Below are 26,157 nucleotides of genomic sequence, written 5' to 3' on the forward strand. Positions count from 1 at the left end.
GGGGTTCCCGCGAGCCCAGGCCGCGCTGCGCAGTCGCACTCCGGAGCCCGCGCGCGCCGGGACGAACCATCTGCGTCCGCCGAGGGGGGTGGAGGTTCGGCCCCGCGCCGAGTCAGGGCCCCGACAGGGGGAGTCCCGAAGCAGCGCGGCCTGGGCTCCCTTCGCACAGGGCGGCCCGGAACAGGTGGCTTTGCCAGGATGGGGCGAGAGCTGCGGGGGTTGGGGGGCGGCCTTCTCGCAGGTTCCACACGACCCCCCCTCCGGCGGTGGACTCGGCTGCAAGGTCCCAGGAGGCGGGCGGGGGGCGGGGTGCTCGGTTCTCCCCTCCAGCGTCTCCCACCCGGGCTGCGGCGGGAGGTGGGGGCCGGGCCGGGGTCGGGGTGCCGAGCGCTAGCAGGGGGTAGTCGTGGGCCCCGACTTCTCCCGGCCGCCCGCCCGTCGGGCCCTCGAGGTGGTCCCGGGAGGGACCCCTGTCCCCATCGCCGACCCCGCGCGGCCCCCCCCGCCTCCCGGGCCTCTGGGGCCGCAGTTCCCGCGGCGGCTCGCATGGCAGACGAGAAGCTGGTGGTGGTGGTGTTCGGGGCCACAGGTGAGCGAGCGCGACCCCGGCCCCGCAGGGCCTGGGGGGCGTCCCCGGGATGGAGTTGGATGGAGGGCCTTGCGTCTCGGACCCCTGACCCGGGGGTAGGACTCGGGGTCACATTCGCCTTACGGGGGGGGGGCACCTGGGTGGCTCAGCGGTCGAACATCTTTAAAATCCTTAAAAGAAATTAATTGCTTTAGCTTCTTCGAATAAGTGGCACTTGCACACGGTACAAACTGCATCTTCCCTCCCACCTCCGGCTGGGCGACCCCATCCATCACGGTCATCAAGTTTCTAGAGAATCCTGCCAGAGATACACAAAGATGATCATTATTTTCTTGAATGGCCCAGTGTCCTATTTTGTCCCCATCTTGTTTTTCTTTTCTTTTTCTTTTCTTTTCTTTTTTTTCTTTTCTTCTTTCTTTTCATATATATATATATATTTAAAAACCTAGAACAGGTTAAGATATAACGCATATACCATATAACTCACCCGTTTAAAGTATGCAGTTTGCTGATTTCTCGTCTATTCACAGAGCTCTGTGGCCATCACCACAGTCTGCCTTAGAACATTTCACCGCTCCCAAAGGAAACCTCATACCCACTAGCGTTTCTCCTAACTTTCCCCAGCCCCTGGCAGACACCAGTCTACTTTCTGTCTGTAGGTGTGCCCATTCTGGACGTTTTGTATAAATGAAGTCATACAGGTTGTGGCCTTTTGTGTCTGGCCGCTTTAACTTGGCATCATGTTTTTGAGGTTACCTTTTGTAACCTTTGGAGGGTTTTTTATTTTTTGGGTTTTGTGGGAAGAGGAGGAGCAGAGAGTCTTAGTGATTTTTTTTTTTTTTTTTTTTTTTAAGATTTTTGGGCTAGATGACCTGAGCTGAAGGCAGATGCTTAACTCCTACTGAGCCGCCTAAACACCCCTGAGAGAGAATTTTAAGCAGGCTCCATGCCCAGTGCAACCCTGAGATCATTACCTGAGCTGAAATCAAGAGTTGGACACTTAATGCACCAAGCCACCCAGGCACCACCCTCTTCGTAGCATGTATCAGTACTTCATTCCTTTTCATAGCTGAATAATATTCCATTTTATGGGTGGACCGTGTTGTGTTTATCCACTCATCTGTTGATGGACATTTGATTTGTTTCTACTTTTTGGCTATTGTGAATAATACTGCTGTGAATATTCATGTACGAGTTTTTGTGTAGACATATTTCTTTAAATCATTTTTTTAAAGATTTATTTATTTATTTATGATAGACATAGAGAGAGAGAGAGAGAGAGAGAGGCAGAGACACAGGAGGAGGGAGAAGCAGGCTCCACGACAGGAGCCCGACGTGAGACTCAATCCCGGGACTCCATCCCGGGACTCCAGGATCACACCCCGGGCCAAAGGCAGGCGCTAAACCGCTGAGCCACCCAGGGATCCCCTGTGTAGACATATTTTGAATTTGGGGTGTATATGCTTAGAATGGAATTGCTGGATCATCTCGTAACTCTTGTGTTTAGCACTTTGTGAACCCACCAGACTGTTTTTCAAAGCGACTATGCCATTTTACATTCCCACCGGTACTGTGTGAGGGTGGTTGCCTTTGCAACTTGCCTTTTCACTCCAGTAGAGCTTGCATGCACCTGTTCAAGGCACACACACAGATCTGCCACATTCTTTTTAATCGCTTTTGCATGGATTGATCACATATTCAACCAGATTCTTACCAAAAGACAAGTCGTTGGTCTACAAATTTCCACTGTTGCAAATAGTGCTGCAGCCAATTTTCTTATATGTATATTCATGGATGATTTTTTTTTTAAGATTTTTTAAAATTTATTTATTCATAAAGACACAGAGAGAGAATGAGAGGCAGAGACACAGGCAGAGGTAGAAGCAGGCTCCATGCAGAGAGCCCGACGTGGGACTCGATCCAGGGTCTCCAGGATCACGCCCTGGGCTGCAGGCGGCACTAAACCGCTGCACCACCGGGGCTGCCCCATGGATGATTTTTATTTTCTTCTTTTGATGATTTTACTTTTTCTCATTTTTTAAAAATTTTTATTAATTTATGATAGTCACAGAGAGAGAGAGAGAGAGGCAGAGACACAGGGAGAGGGAGAAGCACGCTCCATGCACCGGGAGCCCGACGTGGGATTTGATCCCGGGTCTCCAGGATTGTGCCCCCGGCCAAAGGCAGGCGCTAAACCGCTGCGCCACCCAGGGATCCCTTTTTCTCATTTTCTCAGTCATTTTTTTTGAAAGATTTTATTTATTTATTCATGAGAGACACAGAGAGAGAAAGGCAGAGGGAGAAGCTGGCTCCATGCAGGGAGCCCGACGTGGGAGTCGTTCCTGGGTCTCCAGTATCAGGCCCTGGGCTGAAGGCGGCGCTAAACCACTGAGCCACCCGGGCTGCCCTATTTAAAAATATTTTTTAAAGGTGTTTTTTGTTTTTTTTTTAAGTAATCTCGACACCCAGAGTGGGGCTGAAACTCATGACCCTGAGATCAAGAGTTGTTGCATGCTCATTTGACTGAGCCACCCTGGCACCCCTCAGTCTTAAAAAGGTAGGGGGGCTGCCCAGGACCAGTATCTTGCCCTGAGCCAATGACAGACGCTCAACTGCTAAAGCCACTCAGGCATCCCCCAAAATACTTAAGTAAATGTAAATTAGGTACTCTTTTAAAGGTGAGTGAATTTTATCTCAGTAAAGCTTTCATTTTTACAATGATATAAAGTGTTTAATGAAGATCACAGGTGAAAAGTGTCTGGGTGTTTGGGTGTGGTGGAGCGTTCCCTTTGGGGCTTCCCCCTAGCAGGACCCACTGGCAGGTCCAACCCTGCAGGTGTTTCTGACTCTTCACAGGTGCTCAGGGAGGCTCCGTGGCCCGGACGCTCCTGGAAGATGGGACGTTTAGAGTTCGAGTGGTGACGCGGAACCCTGGACAGAAGGCAGCAAAGGAGCTGAGGCTGCAGGGTGCAGAAGTGGTACAGGGAGACCAGGATGATGAGGCCAGCATGGAGCTGGCCCTGACTGGGGCGCATGCCGCCTTCATTGTGACCAACTACTGGGAGAACTGCAGCCAGGAGCAGGAGGTCAAGCAGGTGAGGGCAGGTCGGAGGGAGGGCGTGGGCAGGGCGGCCTACGAGCAGGACATCTTAGAAGGAGCTCCCTGGAGGCAGCTCCAACTTGCTGGAGAGGGGCTGACCCTGCCTATGACCGATGTCCACTGCAGGCCTTTTCCCTCCTCTTTTGCACAGTCCTCTTGGACTTTAATGAGTGAAGGAGGCAGCTGCTTTCTCTTCCAGTGACTTTTGTTTAGATGTCATTCAAGCACCATTGCTTGCCCTTTGGAAGTGTATAATTCAGTGTATATTCTCCAGGTTGTGCCACCACACCACCACCTAATTCCGGAACATTTTACCACCCTGAAAAGAAATTCATACCTATTAGCAGTCACTCCCAGTTACCACCTGCCCCCAGCCTCAGGCAACTGAGAATCTACTTTGTCATCCAGTGACTTCTTACACTTTGTAACAAACCATCTCTGTTGACCCATCATTTTCTGATAAGATGCATACGTTTTAATTGTATTGTTGGAGGAAGCTTGAAAATCAATACACCCAGATCGGTAAATATACCCAATCTCATCAGAATACATTCCCGTCACCCCAGAAAGTCCCTGTGTCCCTGTCATATGTGGTGTGGTTCTGTTTATCCTGTTTTCCACCCACATTCCAGTTAGTTGGGTTATTGAGCCCCGCTGGCAGGGGTGGACAGGAGATAAGAGAACATGAGACATGGCCCTCGTTCTGTCTCACTGACAATGGGGACACTGGTACGGGGCACTCGGGTCTGTGGGATGTACTGTTGGTGGCAGAGGAGGGGTCCCGGCTGACTGTCAGCACTCAGCCCTGCATTGTCCACAACCAGCCACGGCTCTGTCCTGGGCTGGTTAAAGAAAGGGAGGCGTGATCGGCTCCCTGGTCTCCAAACTTTTTTTTTTTTTTTTTTAAGATTTTGTTTATTCATGAGAGACAGAGAGAGAGGCAGAGATGTAGGCAGAGGGAGAAGCAGGTCCCTTCTGCAGGGAGCCCGATGCGGGATTCCATCCTGGGACCTTGAGATCATGCCGAGCCAAAGGCAGATGCTCAGCCACTGAGCCATCTAGGCGTCCCTCCAAACTTTTTAGCCTTGACACTTTCTTTGTTTTTTTTTTTTTTTAAGATTTTATTTATTTATTCATAGAGACAGAGAGAGAGAGAGAGAGAGAGAGAGAGGCAGAGACACAGGCAGAGGGAGAAGCAGGCTCCATGCAGGGAGCCTGACATGGGACTCGATCCCGGGTCTCCAGGATCACACCCCAGGCTGCAGGCGGCGCTAGACCGCTGCGCCACGGGGGCTGCCCTTGACATTTTCTTTGAATAGGTCTTCCATGGAAGCCCATCCCACAGAGTGGAGGATGACAGTTTTTCTGGTGGATCGTGGTCTTGGCTCATTATCCCAAGAGCCTGTGTTCTCATCCTGTGGCTGCCAGTACAAGCCGCTTGGCTTCAAATCACAGGAATTGACTCTCTCCGGTCTGGGGGCCCAAAGTCCAGAATCGGGGCGCTTTCAGAAGGACATTCTGAGGGTGATTCCACTCCTTGCCTCTTCCAACTTCTGGCAGCGGCTGGCTCTCCTCGTGGCCATGTCACCGAGTCTCTGTCTTGGCCTTCGTGTGGCTTTCTCTCCTTATCTTTTCTTGAGTCTCTCATAGGGACCCTTGTCAGATTGAGGGCCCAGTTCATGGTCATGTGGCTAGTGCATTGCAGAGCTGGTGTGGCGCCCGAGCAGTGCGCGTGCTTTACCCCTGAGCTGCACCTGCTCCCTGGTGGACTTGGTGTGGCCCTCTCCCAAGCAGCAGACCTGCCCTCCCCCACCCGCACAGTGCACGGGGTGGGCCAGAGTTGGTCATAACAGGAAGTACAGCAACCCAGAGGATCTAGAGAGGTGATGCTTAGGTAGAAGGCTTACAGTGGTACGTGAGAGGGCGTGGCACCACCTGTGAGCATCGTTCCAGGAGAGGGAGCCTTATCAGGGTGAAGTGGTGTGGGCCTCTTAGCATCAGGTACGGTGGCAGCAGGGGTAGGCAAGCCAGGGCTGTGGCGGCGGACGCATATCCTCCCTCTTAGCTTTGTGGTTTCTCCTTTCCTGCTCACCAGGGAAAGCTGCTGGCCAACGTGGCCAAGCGCCTGGGCCTTCACTATGTGGTCTACAGTGGCCTGGAGAACATCAAGAAGCTGACGGCCGGGAGACTGGCAGCAGGCCACTTTGATGGCAAAGGGGAGGTGGAGCAGTATTTCCGGGACATTGGAGTTCCCATGACCAGCGTGCGGCTGTCCTGCTATTTTGAGAACCTCCTCTCCTACTTCTTGCCCAAGAAAGCCCCCGATGGAAAGAGCTACTTGCTGAGTGAGTGCCCTTCCTCCTTCCTTGAGCGTCGGCTCACTAAGGGGAGCTGTGGGTGCTGCAGAAAAGTGGCTTGTCCTCAGGTGGTTCTGGGTCCCAGCCCTGGTTCTTTCATGTTAGGCTTGTGACTTTGAACAGAGCATGTAACCTTGCTGGGCCTCTGCGTCTTGCTCTGTGAAATGAGTGTAACTGACTTTTCCAGAGGCAACGAGAAAATCTGCCAGGAGGCAATGATGCAGTGATGCAGTGATGCAATGTTGCAATGCTTCATCTGCTACAGAGACGAATGTGCTTATTGTGACTTTTCCTTCAGGTGTAAGGAGAGGATTTGGAAGATCAGGTCCAGTGGTAGGTTTCACAAAGTAGGAAAGCACTTTCTTCTCAGTCTGCAAACGGGCTGCAGGGATCCTTATGCAGCTTGTGTCCTGTGGTTGGCTGGAGTCCTCAGCCAGCCACCCCTCACCCTGTGCATGAACAGCAGGGAGAGAGCGCGGCACGGTCGTAGTGCTGACAAACCAGCATTGCCCGTTATAGTTTGCAAAGCTGGTCAGGGATACCTCTTGTGTTCCGTCTCTAGTTGAGCTCTGAGCCAACGAGGCCTCTGGGTGATCTGAAAGGGCAACTGCGGTGGCACCTTCTCACAGGTGAGGAGTGCGGCAGGACCGAAGCGCTCCTGGGGCCACATCTAGATAACGCCGTGTCTCTCTGTCCACCAAACCACCTTGGCAGTTGAGTCGCTCACTGATATAAGACATTTACAGAGCCTCTGCCACGTACTGCTCTGGGCCAGACCCTGCCCTCGGCACGCAGACCTCCCTGCTAGTGTCGTTGGCTTTCCAGCCGGTGCCATGAGAGCAGCCCCTTCAGTTCCTTTTGGTTCCTGTCTTTGCCCTGAGACGGTACGCCGGTCCAGTGTTCTCCCCACGCTGTGAATGGAGTAACCAGGGCGCAGAGTGTAAACAGGTGCCAAGATGGCAGGGCTCGGGTTGCATCCCGTGTCCTGACTAAACACCACTGCTGCTTCTTCACCACAGACACTGAGGTGCTGGCCTGTGCACATGTCCAGGTGATTGGCTGGTGCAAACACCAGCTTCAAACCCTTGAGATGTGTGCCAGCACACCCCTCCTCCCCCCCAGGCTTGCCCATGGGTGATGTGCCCATGGACGGCATATCTGTGACCGACCTGGGCCCCGTGGTGCTCAGCCTGCTGAAGATGCCAGAAGAATATGTCGGCCGGAACATTGGGCTCAGTACCTGCAAGCACACAGCAGAAGAGTATGCCGCTCTGCTCTCCAAGCACACCGGGAAGGCCGTGTGTGATGCCAAGGTGGGCTCCTGCTGCCCTGGGCCTGGGATGGGTGAGGACCCAGCTCCCACTGGGGACTCTGGCAGTCCCATTCTGGTCGTTCTAACCCCCAGTGGGGGCTTTATGTAGAGTAGAGAAGTAGTATCTAGGGCTGCCCCATTACTCTGGGCAAGGTAAATCTGAATTCATCGCTGTGAACATTTGTCATGCTGTACTTGGGAGCCAAGTGTGGCTGCTGAGAGAAATTTCTAGCTTAGGCAGTTGACCAAATGGAGAGGAAGGTTTCTGGGAAGAGGGGACCCTAGGGGCCAAGGCAAGGAGTGAACACAACAGGGATCCTGGGCTTCTCTAGGGGTGTGACATGAGGGAGGGAAGGGGAATGAGGCCAGAGACATGGGCCCCACCCTGTCTTCTCTCGGCCTTGCTGGGTGGGCGGGAGACCCTCTGTCCACTTCTGTCCCTGCCAACCCTCAAGTCATTCTGTTCAGACCCGCAGGTGCCTTGTTTATTTGGCCTTCCCATTATGGTAGTAAGACTTACTAAAGGAAGTCTGGGAAACCCAAATCATTAAAAGACAAAAACCAGGGCAGCCGGAGTAGCTCAGCGGTTTAGCGCCGACTTCAGCCCAGGGCGTGATCCTGGAGACCCGGGATCGAGTCCCATGTCAGGCTCCCTGCATGGAGCCTGCTTCTCCCTCTGCCTGTCTGCCTGTGTCTGTGCCTCTCTCTGTGTGTCTCTCATGAATAAATAAATAAATCTTAAAAAAAAAAAAAAAAAGGCAAAAACCACCCCTAGAGCTCCTAGAAATAAGCAGAGCAATGATGGGGGTGGGGGGCATGGCAAGACCTGTTTCAGGTGGGTCAGACCCCCCACCCAACTGGGATCCTGCTCCCAGCCCTGAACACCCACCAGTGTATGACCTTGGGGCACAATCCCTGACCCTCTGTGCCTCAGATTCCTTATCTATAAAATGGGTATGGGACTAGTATCTCCTTCCCTGGTTAGGATGGAATGGAATAATAGATGTGTTTCCTTAGTATAGTGAAGTGCTCTAGAAAACATGTCCTAAATGGCCATGCGTTACATCTAGACAAAGGTCTGAAGCAGCTGTGGAGATTTTGACAAACTGAGAAGTTTAGATGCAGTTTGGTCAGCAAAGGGGAACAGCTTTGGTTTTTGAACAACAAAGTGATGTTTGCAGAATTCTGGTTTGGAAAGGGCTGAGAGTTTCCATCCCATGATCTTGAAAGAGAAAGATTTATGCACTGGGTGTTACTCTGTATGTTGGCAAACTGAACACCAATAAAAAATAAATTTATTATTAAAAAAAAGGATGATTTTTTTTTTTAAGATTTTATTTATTCATTTGAGACACACAGAGAGAAAGGCAGAGACACAGGCAGAAGGAGAAGCAGGCTCCATGCAGGGAGCCCGATGCGGGACTCAAACCTGGAAATCCGGGATCACACCCTGAGCCAAAGGCAGGCGCTCAACCACTGAGCCACCCAGGCGTCCCTGAATTTTTTTTTTTTTAAATTTTTATTTATTTATGATAGTCACAGAGAGAGAGAGAGAGAGAGGCAGAGACACAGGCAGAGGGAGAAGCAGGCTCCATGCACCGGGAGCCCGATGTGGGATTCGATCCTGGGTCTCCAGGATCACACCCTGGGCCAAAGGCAGGCACCAAACCACTGCGCCACCCAGGGATCCCGATTTTTTTTTTTTTTTTTTAAGTAATCTGTACACCCACCGTGGGCCTCGAACTCATGACCCCAGCATGGAGGGTCACACGCTCTGACTGAACTAGCTCGGTGCCCCTTGAAAGAGCAGCAGTTGACTTAAAACGGTTTTTTTGTTTTGTTTTTTAGCTTTAATCTTTGTAGTAGAAGAGTTTTCAGATGAACTTACTGGAAAGGACTTGGGTTGGGAGTGGGTTCCCAGTGGGTCCAGCTGGGGCGCTGGAGATACTGACAGACCCACCAGACTCCTCTCTGTTTCTAGACGACCCCGGAGGACTACGAGAAGCAGGGCTTCCCAGGTGCCCGTGACCTGGCCAACATGTTCCGTTTCTATGCCCTGAAGCCTGACCGTGACATCGAACTGACCCTGAGGCTCAACCCCAAGGCCAGGACACTGGACCAGTGGCTGGAGCAGCACAAAGGGGACTTTGCTGGACTCTGACCCTGCCACCTCTCAGCCCCATCTGGGGAGACGGGGAGGTGCAGCACAGTGATCCCTTGTTTTACAAAAAAATTATTTTTCAAGTAAAGGCGATTGTTCTCACAGATGGCTTCCAAAAGAAAAGGGCTTTGTTTCAGGGACTGGGGTTGGGGTGGCAGCTGCTAGGGTATGAAAATTCCTATAGGAAGCATCATGTGGCAGGGTTCCAGTGCCCCTCCCCTGCAGGGGGCTTGAGGCCCAAAGAAGCGGCTCTGAGCACTGTTTCTACCACATTTGATGGTGTAGAGTCCAGGGCACAGAGGGCCTTCTGCACCCCAGCCACAAGCAATGCCTCATGATACCCCAGTGCACACAGCCTTCATCTCCAGAGAGCTGGTGAGGTCAACTGGCTGCTCCTTGGAGTTTGAAGGCGGCAAGACCAGAAGCGCCTTCTCCCTTTCTCTTTCCCACTTTCTGGGGTGGGGTCTTCCCTCAGCCACGGCAGCCCTACGATGTGGGTGATCTTCAAAACAGGCTGGACAGAACGTCTGAAGGGCAGGGACAGACTGCAGCAGAGGTCGCCACGATTGCATGCCACTGAAAAAAGGTGATGGGCTGCTTATAGCAAAGGCTGGGAGGCAAAGCCAAGGAAGGGACAGCGCTGCCTCGCTTGTAGTATGCACACAGGCTTGGGATGGCAGGGCAGGTTCGACTTCTCCCACTCACTTTAGAGAAGAGGAAGCAGAGAGCCCAGAGAACACCAGTCATGTGCTGGAGGTCCCTTGGCAGGCTTGTTTGCAAACACTAACGGATTTGCATAACTTCTATCATGGCTCCTTCCTCAGGCCTCTGTACCTGCAGTCCTGAAGAAAGATAGCAGCCCTACTACATTCATTTGATCCATTAATTGATTACTTTTTTTTTTTTTCTTTTCCATTAATTGATTACTTGAAAAAGCATTTGTTTGACAACCTACCAGTGTGCTGGGCCCTAAATACATTAACCAAAAAGGTTATGCTCTTTGCTTTGAGCATGGGTTGGTGGGAAAACCAGATACAAATATGGATGGATAGTTACAGATTGACACAGAGCTGCAGAGACGAGGAGGCATAGATAGGAATGGGAGGAGGGGGCCAGGGATAGCCTCTGAGGTTTGAGGGAGGGTAGCAAGTATCCCCACTACAGGCAGAGCAGGAAGGCTGATGGTGTGGGCTTCCGAGCCCCGCAGCATCAGCAGGAAAATGACAGGCCATCCATATCCAGCCCCGTGTGATGCCAAGTCCCCCATTCCCCAGGGTGGGAAGTCCATCTGTTGGGGCTGAGACTCACTGTGGTGTGATCTGAGAGTGGCCCAAGGTCAGCAGAGCCTGGGAGGGGGGCCCTGTGCCCAGGTGCAGAGCAAACCAGCGAGTCCACATTGAGTTCCAAAGTGACAGGACCTGAGCAGCCTGGGTGGCTCAGCAGTTTAGTGCTGCCTTCAGCCCAGGGTGTGATCCTGGAGACCCAGGATCGAGTCCCATGTCAGGCTCCCTGCCTGTGTCTCTGCCCCCCCTCTCTCTGTTTCTCATGAATAAGTAAAATCTTAAAAAAAAAAAAAAAAAAAAAAAAAAGTGACAGGACCTGAGCATGTCACTGAGCCTTGCCAGTCTGCTCACCTGGTGCTACACCTGGCCAGGCTGTTCTGAGGGTGCCATGAGATAGATCATTTGTGAAAGTGGTATCTGACACCTCTGGGTCACCCTCCTCCTGACACATAAGGTCAAATCCTGTTGGCCTCCAGTACCCTTCAGCCCGTTCCTGTCCCTCATAAAGGGTCACACCCACTGACCTCATCCCAGGTGTGGCCAAAGCAGCTGACCTCAGTGGGAGCAGCCCATGTCCCAAAGCCAATGAAGTAGATAGCACTGTGCACAACAATCGGGATGCTCTACGCCATGAACCATCCACACTGCACACAAACACCAAATCCTCAGCTGTAAAACTACTCTGTATATTATAATGGATCCATGTCATGACAGATCTGTCCAAACCCACAGAAAGTACAGCACCAGGAGCAAACCCTGATGTAAACTGGACTCTGGATGATGATGATGGATCATTATAGGTTTGAATGGAACAAATGTCCTGCTCTCGTAGAGGTGTATTAGTAGGGGAGGCTGTGCATGTGGGGCCAGAAGGTATAGGGGAAATCCCTGTACTTTCAATTTTGCTGAGAACCTAAACTGTTCTAAAAAGTAGTCTATTAAAAAATAATCCTAGGGGATCCCTGGGTGGCGCAGCGGTTTGGCGCCTGCCTTTGGCCCAGGGCGCGATCCTGGAGACCCGGGATCGAATCCCACATCAGGCTCCCGCTGCGTGGAGCCTGCTTCTCCCTCTGCCTATGTCTCTGCCTCTCTCTCTCTCTCTCTCCCTGTGTGACTATCATAAATAAAATAAATAAATAAATAAATAAATAAATAAAATAATCCTAGTATTTTAGGGGCTCCTGGGTGGCTCAGTTGGTTGAGAGTCGGCCTTCAGCTCAGGTCATGATCCCAGGTTCCTGGGATTGAGCCCCATATAGGGCTTCCTGCTCAGTGGGGCGCCTGGTTCCCCTCTCCCTCTGCTCCTCCTGCTCTCAAATAAATAAAAATGTTTTTTAAAAGTCTAGTATTAAAAAAAATGTAAAAAGTCTAGTATTTTGGGCAGCCTGGGTGGCTCAGCGGTTTAGCGCCGCCTTCAGCCCAGGGCTGATCCTGGAGACCCGGAATCGAGTCCTGGGTCAGGCTCCCTGCATGGAGCCTGCTTCTGTCTCTGCCTGTGTCTCTGCCTCTCTCTCATATGAATAAATAAAATCTTTTTTTAAAAAAGTCTAGTATTTTATTTTATTTTTTTAAGATTTTATTTATTCATGAGAGATACAGAGGCAGAGACACAGGCAGAGGGAGGGAGAAGCAGGCTCCCCCACAGGGAGCCCAATGTGGGACTCGATCCCTGAACTGGGAATCACGCTGTGAGCCGAAGGTAGATGCTAACCGCTGAGCCACCCAGGCGTCCAAAAATCTTAGTATTTTCAACTCTCTGACCTAGAACAGTCTCATGTCTACTCTCTTCCCTTGTCTCTTGGCAACAACCAGATGTGGCTGGACAGAAACTGGTCTTCCCCGCACCCTGGACATTCAGGTCAAGGTACCTTGCCTGTGCATCACTGCAGGAAGGAAGCACGTGTGGGTCACGCCACACAGAGTGCTGGGGAGTCTGGTTCAGCACCACAACATCCTGCTGGTGGAGGTGGCCCAGCTGGGCAGGTGCCACGTGTGCCTGATTTTGTGAAATTTGGTGCCTGAAAAGACATGAGTTAGCTGCCAACATTTCTCACTTTCCTGTGGTAAAATATAAAGTTTACCCTTTTAGTCATGTTTAAGGGTACAGTTCAGAGGCATTAATTATGTTCATGTTGTTATACAGCCCTCACCACCATCCTTCTCCAGAACTTTCTCATCTTCCCAGACTGCAACTCTGCCAATGAAACTAACTTCCCATTTCCTCTCCCCCACCCTCCCTGCACGAACTATTCTACTTCGTCTCTAGGAGCTTGACTACTCCTAAGTACCTTATATAGCTGCCAACATTTTGAGATGAGTCAGCTTTCATTTCATAGCACTACTGGTAACAGCCAAAGACGAAATTACCCAAATGTCTATCAGGGAATGACAAAAACAAAGGTGGTCTATCCACGGAATGGAATCTACTCAGCCATAAAAATGAGTAAGTACTGATTCATGCTACAAGGCAGATGAACCTTGAGACATTAAGTGCAACCAGGAAGAACCAGAAGATATCACATACTGTATGAGTCCATTTATATGAATAGGTGGATCGTAGAGGCAGGAAGCAGATTCGTGGCCGCCAGGGTCTGGGGGAGTAAGGGTTGCTAAGGAATGTGATTTCTCTTCAGGGTGATGAAAATATTCTAAAATTATGGGGATGGATGTATAATGTTGAACTAAAATCCACTAAATTACATACTTTCATGGCCCCCTTGGGTGGAGCTGAAGAGTGATCATCCCTTTCAGATAGGGCAGCCAGCCTCCACCACTCCCTACTGTCTCCTGGGCACTGGGGAAGCAGGTCAGGGCCCATTGGCTTTATGTAAAGTTGCTGCTGGCTCACCTGTGACCCTTAACGAGGATAACTTCTGGCTGAAAGATATAGGGCACCTGGCTGCCTCAGTTGGTAGAATGTGCAACTCTTGATCTCAGGGTTTTGAGTTCAAGCCTCACCGTGGCTGTAGTGATTACTTAAAATCTTTTTTTTTTTTTTTTTTAAGATTTTATTTATTTATTCATGAGAGACACAGAGAGAAAGACACAGGCAGAGGCAGAGGGAGAAGCAGGCTCCATGCAGGGAACCCGACGCGGGACTGGATCTTGGGTCTCCAGGTTCACACCCTGGGCTGAAGGCGGGGCTAAACTGCTGAGCTATCGGGGCTACCCCTAACATCTTTTAAAAATAAATAAAAGGTACAAAATACAGCTTTCCTAGTGCTAAAACACTAGGAGCCCTTGTGCAAGAGCTACTACGAGTGTCCACATATTTCAGCAACAGGCCCCAGTGAGGAAGAAAGCAAAGCGAGGGCAGGGCAATCTCTAGACACTTGGGTAGCCAAGAAGCTTGGGGGAGTGGAAAGGATTGTCATCTCTGAGGTGGGGTGGGGAAGGAAGCACTCAAGTCCATCTAAACCCAAAGGGCTCAGGAGAACAGCTCAGGTGGGAAACAAAACCGGAGCAGAGACCTGCCAGTGGGATGGAGCCACACTCTGCTGCCCAGGTCAGCCTCACCCACACGTGACTGTGCCTTTCCTACCCACCTACCTTTCCACTCCTCAGTCCCCAAGGCTCAGGGGCTGAGTTACTTTTCTATATTTTTGAATGCCTCACCTCATGCTCCAGCCTCAACTCAGAGGTTGCAAAGTCTGGTGACAAATGCCTCCAGAGCCACGAAGCCAAATCCAAACCTTGAGTGGGACTTGATTTCTAGGTTGTTGCACTGCCACCTTCAGACCACCAAGGGCAGGACGCCTGGTATCCCAGTAACTGTGTCTCGCTAGCAAGAAAACCACATTTCTCTTTCAAGGTCTTCCTCTACACTTCTGCTTTTAAAAGACAGAACAGGAAAAGGACTTGACTTCTCCAGGAAGAAAACTTCAGCTGTCATGAGACACTTCCCAGCTCCTTGCTGTACCTGGGATCTGGGACAGTGCCCGGCTCCTTCTGGTAAACCAGTAAGTATCTGAAACCCGTAGAAAGTTACCATGGAGCCTCTCTGTGCCCACCAGCTCTTCCCAACCTCTTTGCCCAACCCAGGAAATGCTCCCACAGCTCACTGCTCAGCCCAGAGCCTGGGGATGGGTCTGACCTTTGTGCTCAGGGCCACTCCTGCTGTGCCAAGGGGGCTTTTGTGAGACAGCCTTCAGCTGGGAGCCCTGACTAAACTACAATGAGCTAAAATGTTAATGCTCACCCCTGCCCAAATACTCCCTGCTCTAGGATCTGGGCTTGTCAGAGCACCACCCAGCCACCCGTGTGCACGTGCTCCTGGGCTGGTAGGACTCTGGACAAGGCCAGCCAAGTCTCCAGCCAGCCCCAGGAAGGCCAACAGTGATGTGGGACAGCCTTGTCTGTGGATGAACACCAGCAACTCCACTGCTAAGTCCCCTGTAGAAAGTGGTTTGAACTCTGAAATTTCAAAGAAAAAAATGACCACAATTTATGCTTTAAATATCTTTTTGCAGTAATCTTATTTACATCAATATGGAATCATTTTACATTCTTAGATCAGACAGTTATAGATGCTTTATTTTAGTAAATTATGAAGGAAAACAAAAAGGAAACCATTCCTAAGTTTTCTCCATTAGCCTGTCTTACCACAGTGGAAGGATCTGGAAACACATGGAGCCCGCACATCCTACAAGCTGAGGCTGGGGGGACAGTGTGTTTTACTCTGGCTGGACGGTGAACCTTTCAACTGTTCAGACTGTGCTTTCCTTTTCTGAACAAACATTTATACAAAAGACAATGATTCTCAGCAGTGAATAATTTACACACACTTCTGAAAACAGAGGTCAACAGGGTGGGTGGTGAGAACCAAGCCCCTGGCAGGCAGAGGGGGGAGGGCTCTGGGTTAACAAGCTGGTAGCCTGCTGGGCCCAGGCTGCAGCTGTGACCACCTGTGGTCCAGCAGAAAGGCAGGAGCCCCATTCAATGCCTGGCTTAGAACAACAGAACTCAACCGTCAGGTACGAGAGGCCACTCCATACAGGGTAGAAGCAAGGACCATCCATCCTGATAAGGATCATGGCCCACATGGGCAGGAATGGCATCTCCAAGAAGGCCCTTAGTACATGCCTCTGCAGCCCCCAAGATGCCGATGTCTCAGCTGCTTGGGATCTTTGGGAATTAGCCTCCAGGAAGAGGAGAGGGTATCCCTGCTGAGGGATGGATGATGCAATGGGGCGTGCAGGCCCCAGGTTCCTCAAAAAGACAACCTGGCAGGGAAGGCGAATATTCCAGAACCTCCCGGAGGTTTGCTGAGAGGGAAATTAATCAGTTCATGACTCAGTGTAGCTTAAGGCTTCATTTTTAAGCTGTAAGCATGGCCTTTAATTCTTTAACTAAGATCTCCATATTTGAGTCCAAATTAGAGTTTTAGCTCTGCAAGAAGTGTCCAGTTGTTTTACTCTGCCTGAGCCAGAAGAGGCCTAGGTACCTACCCACAGACAGGAAGCTTCCACCACCCCTCCTGTGCGCCACACCGTACTGCCAGGGGCTGTCCCCCATGACCACTCCATGGGGAGGTGTGTTGTCACATGGTTTCGCTGTTGCCAAGGCAGTCCAGGGCCTCTGCAGGCAGGGGCTCAGTGCTGCTGTTCTGGAATCCTTCCGGTGCCCTGGCCACGAGGAGGGGCTGCTGCTCCCAGCCTAGTTTCCAGTGGACCGTTTTCCTGAGCCAAGACACAAGTGGTTACGTTTCACTACCATCCCAGGATGAAGACGCCCTGTGGGTGAGCCTTTGTCATCCCTGGGAAGAAGCTGCATCAGGGGTCCCAGTCACCAGGGACCAGAACAAGTAAAATCCAGTCCAACACCACAGTGAGCAAGTGTGACTCCCAGCAGCCCTGAGGTGACCCTAAGCCTCCCAGGCAGGCCATGAGTTAGAAGATTGGGGTGCTCTGCTACGACTTGCCCTCTATGACCATGAGTAGCCTGGTTCCCACCACTGTGGGCCGCAGTCCCCTGGAAGCTGGTAGAAGGAGGGCTGTGAGGCAGCCCCCTGTGTAAGCTCTCTAGGAAGTGGACAGAAGGCGGTTTGGTTGGGCCCAGCACTGCCGGCTGACGCTGCCACCTTGCCCTGAGGCGGGCATCTGCATGGACCGGGAGGCCTGGTCCTGAGTGGAGCCAGATGCGCCACACCCAGACTGGCACCTCTTCCAAGCCTGGGAGTAGGGGAAGGGGGGGTACAATGTTTGTTAAAATGAGGGAAAACAGGGATTAGTTCACCAGGAAGCAAAGGGGAAGAAACCTCAGGGTTTTCCTACCTCGGCTGGGTATCAGGAGGTAAACATTTTCTTAAGTTTGGAAAGGAATCCCTCCTTGTCCTCCCCAGCCTCAGGCCTAGCCTTGCCTCTTGCGGAGCTATCCATGGTCCTGCCACCTGGGCACAAACAGCAGAAAGAACTGGGGTCAAGGGCGCCACCTCCAGGAGTCCCATCCCTGGCCCCACCTCCCCACACCTGGCCACCCAGAGGCTGGTGGCTCCAGAAGCCACCAAGCACCACCCTGAGAGGGAAGGGACCACTCCCAGGCTGGCTTCAGGCCTGTGACTGAAGCAAACAGGCCACTTGGTGCTATAGTGTCCCAACTGCTCCTCGAGTCACTGGTCCACAACAGGGCAACAAGACAGAGAGAGGGACGATGACCAGCTATCTCTATTGTAACAACTGTCACAACTGCCAAGTGCCAGATGCCTTCCAGGCCAAGCCACACAGATTTCACGGTAGTTCATTCAATCCTTTACCAGTATATTTCACAGATTAAAAAAGTAAAAAACACAAAACACGAATGCAGAGATGTTAGGTAGTTTGCCTAAGGTTACACAGCTGGCAGGTGGGAGGGAGAACAGAGTTCAAACCCAAAGAGACGGGTCCAGAACCCAAGCTCTTAATGACTGTAAGAAGGTGAAGAACACATGCCAAGACCAACTAATCAGCTTCCATGCTCCATACGTGTGCACCTAACATCTCTGGGATATTCAGGGAGGGGACTCGCCACCTTGTGGAATCCCATGTCATGTGCGCTTCTTCTAACCTGTAACAATGATAGTGGGGGACCCTGGATGTCAGTGGGCAGCCTCCACATTAAGACCATCTGAGCCCAGATGCTCTGGACAAAGGGAAGCTGCTCTCCAGGCAAAGACTATGGAGATCAAGTCTGCTTCATAAACACATCCTTTTCAAGATCTGCCAAACACTAGGGAGGCAGGACAAGCTTCTGCCACGAGCTAGACTACACACCAGTACTCAGTATTTTAAATTGCAGGGCACGTTGTTAACATGCTAGGATGCATATGCAAAGTACAGCACATAGCACAGTAATAATGGTCATGGTCCCCAAGATCTCAGTCAGTAAGAGGCCAAAGCTCTGGGTACCAGACCCCGAACAGGGGTGGGTAAAGTCATCCCAGGTTCAGCCCCCTGGGTAGTCCTGTGGACCTGGCACGGCCTCAAAGCTCCAGAATGTCTTCAGAGAGAGAACAGTGGGCCCAAACAAGATGTGCTAACCAAGGTCTGAGCAATCACCAAAGCCAAGATACCCAGGTTGATCCCCGACTCCCAGGGCTCCCAGTGAAGGACCTGGGCACTGCACAATCACCATAGCAAAGGTGCCCACTTCCATAGATGACAAGGCCATGTGTGCCTTCCCTTAGTCCTTCACATCCCGTTCTTACATAAAGACTTAAGTAACAAAAACTTAAGTAAGTTGCTCCACAGCAACCCATAAACCAGAAATTTCCCTTCACTCACAGGCCTCCTCAGACACAAAGGAGAGCACAAATGCTGAATTTCATCATGTTCTTGTTCAGGATAACAAATCTTTGCATGTGTGCACCGTCATTATGAGTTAGAGCTGATGGAGCTTCTGCCAAGTACCGTGTCAGATGCCTTCCCTACATGATCACCCTATGATGGGTGCAGTTATCATTCCCAACTTACAGATGCTACTGCTGAGGCCTGGGGAGGGGAAGTGATTTACATAAGGCTTTACAGATAACAACAGCAGAGAGGGGCCCTGTATCAGCAGACATCAGAACCCAAGCTGTTAGCTACCAGTCATGATAGGGCACAGAAACACTTGGATTGCTGTCACCCTCCTCCCCCAACTCTGCTGTCTTCATCACCTAGAAGGCAGGAAGCAGTTATGCACCAGGGCGACAGGTATTTGAGCTAAGGTGGCCAAAGTCCCCAGAATAAGTACCTCATTAACTGGTTCATGGTTCACAACAAAAAAATAAAACTACAAAACAGACACACCTAGAAATTCTCACCCCCTACTACCAGGAACACCCTCTCATCTCTATTTTATTTTTTTAAAGCTTTTATTTATTTATTCATGAGAGACACACACACACACAGAGAGAGAGGGGCAAAGACACAGGCAGAGGGAGAAACAGGCTCCATGGAGGGAGCCCGATGCAGCACTCGATCCTGGGACTCCAGGATCATGCCCTGGGCCAAAGGCAGGCACTCAACCACTGAGCCACCCAGGTGTCCCCTTGACTCTATTTTAAATTTGGATAAAAGGACTACGGTCTCCCTCAGGAAGAAGGTTTACTGGCAGGGGTATCAAAGGATATAAGCACTGAATTTAAAATTCTGAACCAGGGCAGCCCAGGTGGCTCATTGGTTTAGCGCCGCCTTCCGTCCAGGGCATGATCCCGGAGACCCGGGATCAAGTACCACATCGGGCTCCCAGCATGGAGCCTGCTTCTCCCTCTGCCTGTGTTCTCTGCCTCTCTCTCTCATTCTCTCTGTCTCCATGAATAAACAAATAAATAAATCTTAAAAAAAAATAAATTAAAAAAAATAAAAAATAAAATTCTGAACCAAATGTCAGGAATAAACTATGCACAAAGATCACAAAGTCTATCAATACGCTGCTTTTCTTGCCCGGGGCAGGAGGAGGGACATTCAGGTGCATTTAGGTTTTAGGATGGGATACAAACATGGACACTTTGCTTCCAAAGCTTCTTCAAACACAGCCAGTATGTGAGTTTTGCCTTCAGAATAGAGAGGAAATGCCCGTGGTAGAAGCCCACTCTGGCCGAATGGGTACTACACAAGCATTTCCAAGTCTACACCTTCAGAAGTGACCACAGCCAGATGGCTGCTCAGCCGACACACACAGAGGCCAAACCCGAGGCCATAGGTCTCTTTCCTGAGACAGGCCTACAACTCCCATCCCTCTCAAAGCATCTCCCATCCGATGGTTAGGAAAATGAATTAAAAAAAACTCAGCCAACCTTTACTGTGAGCCAGCCTTGCACCAGGTGCTATATGAGGTGCTGAGGGATTCAGAGAAGAAACATGTCAGCTTAGTGCAGAGGGATTCAGAGAAGAAACATGTCAGCTTAGTACAGGCAGGGATTCCAAGTCGGAACTGCCTGATGGCTGTTTGTAAGGTGATGCCAGGAGAAGAATAATAGGTAATACTCATCCCATGAATATGTGCCATGTTTTTGGGCCAAAGTGTTTTCTCCATGGGCACAAACTCCTAGTGTTATGAGGAGGGTCTGGCATGTATCTAGAGTTCAGTGCTTGCCATCTTCTCCCGTTATTTGTAAACAGATGAAGGCAGGGGCCTTGTCTCTGCACGGCACCTCTTAACACATGACGGACACTAAATGAACTTATGTTTGAAGAAACAGAGGCCAACAGGACTCCAGGATCTGATTTCTGAGGACCAGGTCACCCTACAGGTGGAGGTGCAGGTCTATACTCACAGCCTGACTCCCTGTCTACACACACAGCTGAGTCAGCAGAGTACCTCTCGTTATATTAAAATGTCTTTCCCTTCATCTTCTTCTGCCTCCACCCTCTGTAAAGGTCAACACCATCAACTACACCAGAGAAGACAAACAGCAGGTGGGATCCCCAAATACTGAGCGGGATCCCCAAATACTGAGCTCCGGGACTGGTTTCTACCCCTACAGTTAAATGGATGTATGTGTGTTGTCACCAAGAACTAACGATGACCCAGAAACACAATGAACCACTCTGCCTTTAACTCAAAAAGTCCCGCAGTAGCATCAGAGTGCCCTGATTCCTCATGTCTTGCTGCTTAGCCCTAAGCACTGAGAGTCCCTAAGCACACTGTGTCTTTCTGGACTTTCTAGATCACAGGCTGGGAGATAAGCTAGGGCCAGCCATTAAGGTTTTCACCAGCTGCATCAGGGACCAAAAATAAGCAAGAGACATCAAATCCCCCCAAAACTTCAGGTCAGTTTCCTGTGTAATTGTATCTATCCCAAATGCCTTCCAGGTGCCCCTTCCCCTAAGGAAAGCAAAGATGCCCAGGAATTTTATCTGTAATGACTCTTGTCAGCAACCCCCCGCTCCCCCCACCCCGCCGCGCTTGTGCATGCACTCGCTCTTTTTCTCTCTGTCCCAAATGAATAAATAAAATACTTTTAAAAATAAAAATAAATAAAAATTTATGGATGGGAGGCAATTTTCCCACTGGAATACAACTCTGAAATAACAATGAAAGTGAGTGGGAAAGGAAAAATAATTTGGCATACCTACTTTACCGTATAAACAACTTTCATTTTTTTTTTTTAATTTTTTTTTTTAATTTTTATTTATTTATGATAGTCACACACAGAGAGAGAGAGAGAGGCAGAGACACAGGCAGAGGGAGAAGCAGGCTCCATGCACCGAGAGCCCGATGTGGGATTCGATCCCGGGTCTCCAGGATCGCGCCCTGGGCCAAAGGCAGGCGCCAAACCGCTGCGCCACCCAGGGATCCCATAAACAACTTTCAGAAATGTATTCAATGCATATATTAAAGTTAAGCTACACTCAGCAAAATTATGTCAACAGAAATTTAAAAGGAAGAAGTAGCAAAGTGTCTGACACACAAGAGGTTCCCAATAAATCCTGGCTAAACAAAAGGAAAGGGAACTAGCTACCAGGACAAAGAACCGAGAAAATCACGAGGGTCAGAAGGACAACTCTCAATTTAAACTACCAGAAAGGAGTTTACAAAAACACCAGTGTTCTAATATAGTGAACGAGACCTACGTCACCTCCGTAGGCTCACTCAGGCAGATGTCAAGCTCCTCTGTACGTGGGGAGAGGAGGAAAGCTGGGGTGTCTGTAAAGCAAGTCTCCCATGCTAGGTAACTTGGAACATTTGCAGTCCAGGAAGACGGTAGAGGAGCACAAGTGGAACTACATGAAAGAGCTAGTCCCACTTGGTTTTAGTTCAAGAATATAAAAGTCCAGGCACCAAACCATTCCACGTTTGGTCAGGCTACAGACAGGAGTTGTGGTAGCTGCATTTACACAGTGGACTTAGTCTCTGGACTCCACGCAGCTCAACAAATTCTATGCAGAGGCTGTTATTGCTGGGACCGCCAAACCTGGGCTCCCAGACCAAGCCCTCTACCTCACTGGGAAACTCCTACCACCTGCTTCAACTGACCATTCAGGCTCTGAGGACATGGGACCCAAACAAAAACACAACAAGGCAACGAGGAGGAAGCATGGGCAGCTGAAGCCAGTGCATCCACACAGCCTGTCCCCACTCGAGCAGGAGCCCGACCAACAACGGACCAGCATCTCTTTTGCAGTGCACCCCCACCTCCCACAGGAAGAGGTGCCACGGCCATGGTGTCCATCACCAAAGCTCCTGCCTGCTGGCATTTTGAAATCAAATCACTAATATGTAAATACAGTCCCAGATAGAGCATGACACTGGAGATCTGGGTGAATGAGGCATTTGCTCATGGCCAGACAAATTCAGAGTCAGACCTGCTGAACACAGGCAGATCTATGGTCATGTGATAGACTTTTTATACTGTTTACAACATGCTCTGAGGTCTCAGTGAGGCATTCTGGGTCAGGACTGCAGAAAGCCTACAGATCCATCTTCTCAAGCTGCTACAATGAGTGTCTTACCAGGATGTACCCAAGGTCACAAGGCAGGTGGCAGAACCATGGATAGAACTCGAACTCTAAGAGCAGCTCTTGGAGACATATAGCTGCTCTCTGGCTGGAGGCATGCTAGTGCTCTCTGACCTCCTGACCTCAGCACACACAGAGTAAATTAGGGTGGCTTTACTCTGGAACGGTTGGCATTCAGCTCTTCCTAGCTCACAGGTCCCCTCTTTCTACCACGCCCCCCACCATGTGGAAACCCCAACATGTTTCTGAACTGTGCGTCCTCCAAGGACTGAGAGGACTTCTACATGCCACCATGTCATCTTACCCGTGCTTGTGTTGGTGACACCATTCACCGTCCCCTCCACATCGGTCTCATCTTCGGCATAGCTTAGGATCAGGCTCTGCTGCCGGCTTGTCAGTCTCCTGTGGACCAAACACAGTTGAGTGTTTCCTCAAGGCAGCGCTTTAAATGATGGGCTTGGCCATTTCGTCTATCAGTATGTGGGAAATGTGGGGCCCCTGACTTGGCAGGCACACACACCCTGAGACTAAGAGCCATACTCTCACAGTTTCTTTTCTTTTTTTTCCTTAAGATTTTATTTATTTATTCATGAGAGACACAGGCAGAAGGAGAGGCAGGCTCCTCGCAGGGAGCCTGATGTGGGACTTGATCCCGGAACTCTGGGATCACCCCTGAGCAGAAGGCAGACACTCAACCACTGAGCCACCCAGGTATCCCTATCCTCAAAGTTTCAATCAAGAAAATGGAAACTGGGACGCCTAGGTGGCTCAGTCAGTTAAGCGTCTGCCTTTGGCTCAAGTCATGATCCCAGAGTCCTGAGATTGAGCCCCAAGTCAGGATCCCTGCTCAGCAGGGAGCCTGCTTCTCCCTCTGCCCTTCCTTCCTCATGCTCACTCTCTCTCAAATAAATAAAATCTTAAGAAAAAGAAAATGGAAACTATGCTCATCAAGGTGAGTACCATATAATCTATCAGATTACTGAATCGTTGTACACCTGAAAACTAACACAATGTTAGGAAAGAAGAAAAGTTCCTAAAATACACTAAGTTTTTTTGTTTTTTAAAGATTTTATTTGATAGCGAGAAAGCACAAGCAGGGGCAGCTGAGAGGGAGAGGGAGAAACAGGCTCCCCACTGAGCAGAGAACCTGACACAGGGCTCAATCCCAGGACCCTGGGATCATGACCAGAGTCAAAGGCAGATGCTTCACTGACTGTGCCATCCAGGCACCCCACTCTAAGTTGTTTTTAAACAGCTTTCATAAATGCTAAATAGTTTACTTTAAAGGGGGGAGGGGCTCTTACAAACATTCTATGTAGGAAGTTAACTAAACGGAGTGTTGGAAAGCCGGTCCTGCCCAGTAGGGTCGGACGCACAGCACTCCGCTCGGACCTTTCTCCCAGATGACACAGACATCATGTGCCATGATTCAGTCACAGATCTGTCTCTCCCAGCAGAGCCCCAGTGCCTTGAGAGCAGAAATAACAACAACAGCAGCGGCTACAGCTACGTGTGCCCTATGTATTACTCAATTTCCTAGCAGCTAACGAGATTGACTTTTTATTATGCCCAATCTGCAAGGGGGCACTCGGCAGGACACACCTGACTAGAGGGAGGAAGTACCACAAGCGTGCACAAGCCTCAGTGCTCACAGCAGCAGACAGCAGGCCCAGGCCGGGGGGGCTCAGCACAGGGCCTGGCAGGTAAAAAAGCCCTCAACTGGGTCCTGCTGGGTGGGGAAGGTGCGGAGATCGGGCGGACCTCACCATGGCTACGTGGGCACGCACTTTGGAACTCTTATCTTGATGTGAATGTAGTGATCTCCATAGCCGTAGCTGTTAATCCGAGGGATGCCCTTCCCACTCATCCGAATCTTCTGGTCTGACTGAATCCCAGGGGGTATCTATAAAGAAAGGAAATCTGTGGTTTGCCTTGGTCTCCAGTTGCTCAAATAGAAACATTTCACTACACACTTACTCCTAGGCAAAAACTGCCATTCAGGTTTCTATACAAACCGGCTAAACCCAAGTCCACCTAAAGCGGAGCCTGTGAAGGGGACTTGTGGGCAGTTTGGGGAGGTGAGCCCACAAGGAGGAGAAAGGGAGCATGAAGAGCAAGAGCTGGGAGGAGGCAAAGCCAAGACAGGGACAGGCGCATACTGCCTGGTGCCCACAGAGGAGTAGACACGACCCAGGATTGCCTTCCCTAGCAATTTCACAGTCAAGGCCCAGTCTGTGGTGTGAACCCAAGGAATGGCCTGACCTTCTTCCTACCTCCCCCAGACCTTTGAGTCCCCAACATGCTGCTTGTTCAAAGTTTCTGGCCACTTCTCAACCCCATTTCAGAAAAAAGCAATGAAGTGCAAGACTGGCAAAGATATCCTTGCCCTCTTACCGTCACGTTAATTGTCTCGTACAGGCCCTGCGCTCTGGCTGTCCCTCCAAGAATAGCCTGAGCTATGGAAATAAAGAGGTCGGAGTGGATGTCTGCACCGTCCCTCCGGAACACAGGGCTTTTCTGCACCTAGGGCCAAGCAGGAGAGATACAGTTATGCACAGAGAAGTCCTGAGACTGGACAACAGTCCCACATCTCAGCAGCCTGGGCACAGGCCCTGGCATGCATCATGGTTACACTGCTTCTGTGTGAAGAGCATAGTACCGAGAGAGAATGTATTCTGACCAAAGAAGCAGGACAGGACCCCAGCTCCAACAATTACACATCATTTCTATACTGTAATGGATCTATCACAGATCCATTTCTATACTGCGATGCAAGAGTGTCAGTCTCAGATCAAGCCTTCCAACTGACAAAAAAGTAAAATCGGCTTTTTGAACATTAACAACAAAAATCTTACTCTACTGGAAGGTTTGAAGAAACAGACTAGTACTTCTACAAAGGCAAACAGTTTATTTTCCAAACATATATTTGGTACAAACTCCCTCAAGACAGTCAGGCAATGCTGGAATGATCTACCCTTTGGGTTTCAAAGACACTCCCTGCCTTGCAGTGATGTCCCCTCCTTGTGTTCTTGTCTATTATCACTTGGGGTTGGGGTCTGGAGCCCCTACTGAGCCCGTCATAAAGCCTGACTTCTAGCAGGCTGCCTTTGTTTTGATCCCCTGGTCTAGCAATTCACACTTTACAGTATTTTTATCTTTGTTTACATTATGCGATATTTCACATACACATGAACAGGCAAATAACATCACACACACACAGAGTGCCCACAACCCAGCTGAGGTAACAAGACATCAGGACATGGTGAAGGGTCCCGGCTCCTCCAGTGACTGCCATGCTGGATGTAGTAGTTACCATTCCCACATATACACACTTGTCCTCAAATAACACGTAACACCATCTCATATGTAAGCTGTGTACAGACAGGCTTCCTCCCTGCATCTGCTTGCAATCTGCTTTCTTTCCCTCACTGGCAACT

General features: G+C 50.3%; 2 protein-coding genes and 2 long non-coding RNA genes across 8 annotated transcripts in view; 2 read left to right on the plus strand and 2 right to left on the minus strand.

Moving 5' to 3' along the window:
* The first annotated feature begins 319 nt into the window (after window positions 1-319).
* Window positions 320-9,623, plus strand: NMRAL1 (NmrA like redox sensor 1). 2 transcript variants are annotated; one of them, XM_038540549.1, is made up of 5 exons: window positions 320-589; window positions 3,446-3,684; window positions 5,785-6,034; window positions 7,169-7,359; window positions 9,322-9,459. In XM_038540549.1, the coding sequence occupies exons 1-5, from the start codon at window positions 547-549 to the stop codon at window positions 9,337-9,339; spliced, it is 741 nt and encodes a 246-aa protein (XP_038396477.1). In that variant the 5' UTR covers window positions 320-546; the 3' UTR covers window positions 9,340-9,459. The 2 variants fall into 2 exon arrangements, with proteins under 2 accessions (XP_038396477.1, XP_038396476.1); XM_038540548.1 differs by having other exon boundaries at window positions 326-589; window positions 9,340-9,623.
* Window positions 3,332-26,157, minus strand: part of DNAJA3 (DnaJ heat shock protein family (Hsp40) member A3) — a 46,445-nt gene continuing 23,619 nt past the window's right edge. Inside the window, exons 8-12 of one of the 3 annotated variants that reach the window (XM_038540544.1) lie at window positions 25,115-25,243; window positions 24,508-24,623; window positions 23,025-23,122; window positions 17,075-17,190; window positions 15,246-16,480 (exon numbers count right to left, since the gene is read on the minus strand). In XM_038540544.1, coding sequence (XP_038396472.1) covers window positions 17,087-17,190; window positions 23,025-23,122; window positions 24,508-24,623; window positions 25,115-25,243 — 447 coding nt within the window. In that variant the 3' untranslated portion in view covers window positions 15,246-16,480; window positions 17,075-17,086. Of the gene's footprint in view, window positions 4,009-15,245; window positions 16,481-17,074; window positions 17,191-23,024; window positions 23,123-24,507; window positions 24,624-25,114; window positions 25,244-26,157 lie in introns of those variants that run through there. The other 2 variants (XM_038540546.1, XM_038540545.1) reach the window with 2 other exon arrangements.
* Window positions 9,626-11,773, minus strand: LOC111096309. Of its 2 annotated transcripts, none has more exons than XR_005360929.1 (2): window positions 11,154-11,773; window positions 9,626-10,361 (listed from the first exon to the last, which is right to left on the minus strand). It is a non-coding gene; the product is annotated as an uncharacterized LOC111096309 (long non-coding RNA). The 2 variants fall into 2 exon arrangements; XR_005360930.1 differs by having other exon boundaries at window positions 9,626-10,095; window positions 11,154-11,772.
* Window positions 13,957-15,258, plus strand: LOC111096310. The gene is made up of 2 exons (XR_005360931.1): window positions 13,957-14,761; window positions 15,027-15,258. It is a non-coding gene; the product is annotated as an uncharacterized LOC111096310 (long non-coding RNA).

This window comes from Canis lupus, chromosome 6, assembly GCF_011100685.1.
Source record: "Canis lupus familiaris isolate Mischka breed German Shepherd chromosome 6, alternate assembly UU_Cfam_GSD_1.0, whole genome shotgun sequence".
Lineage (NCBI taxonomy): Eukaryota > Metazoa > Chordata > Mammalia > Carnivora > Canidae > Canis > Canis lupus.

Bases quoted from the DNA above. Each gene is read 5' to 3' on its own strand.
- NMRAL1 (XM_038540548.1), top strand. From the start codon at position 547: ATGGCAGACGAGAAGCTGGTGGTGGTGGTGTTCGGGGCCACAG. The intron at 3,685-5,784 runs GTGAGGGCAGGT...CCTGCTCACCAG, and splicing joins AGGAGCAGGAGGTCAAGCAG to GGAAAGCTGCTGGCCAACGT. The intron at 7,360-9,339 runs GTGGGCTCCTGC...CTCTGTTTCTAG, and splicing joins AGGCCGTGTGTGATGCCAAG to ACGACCCCGGAGGACTACGA.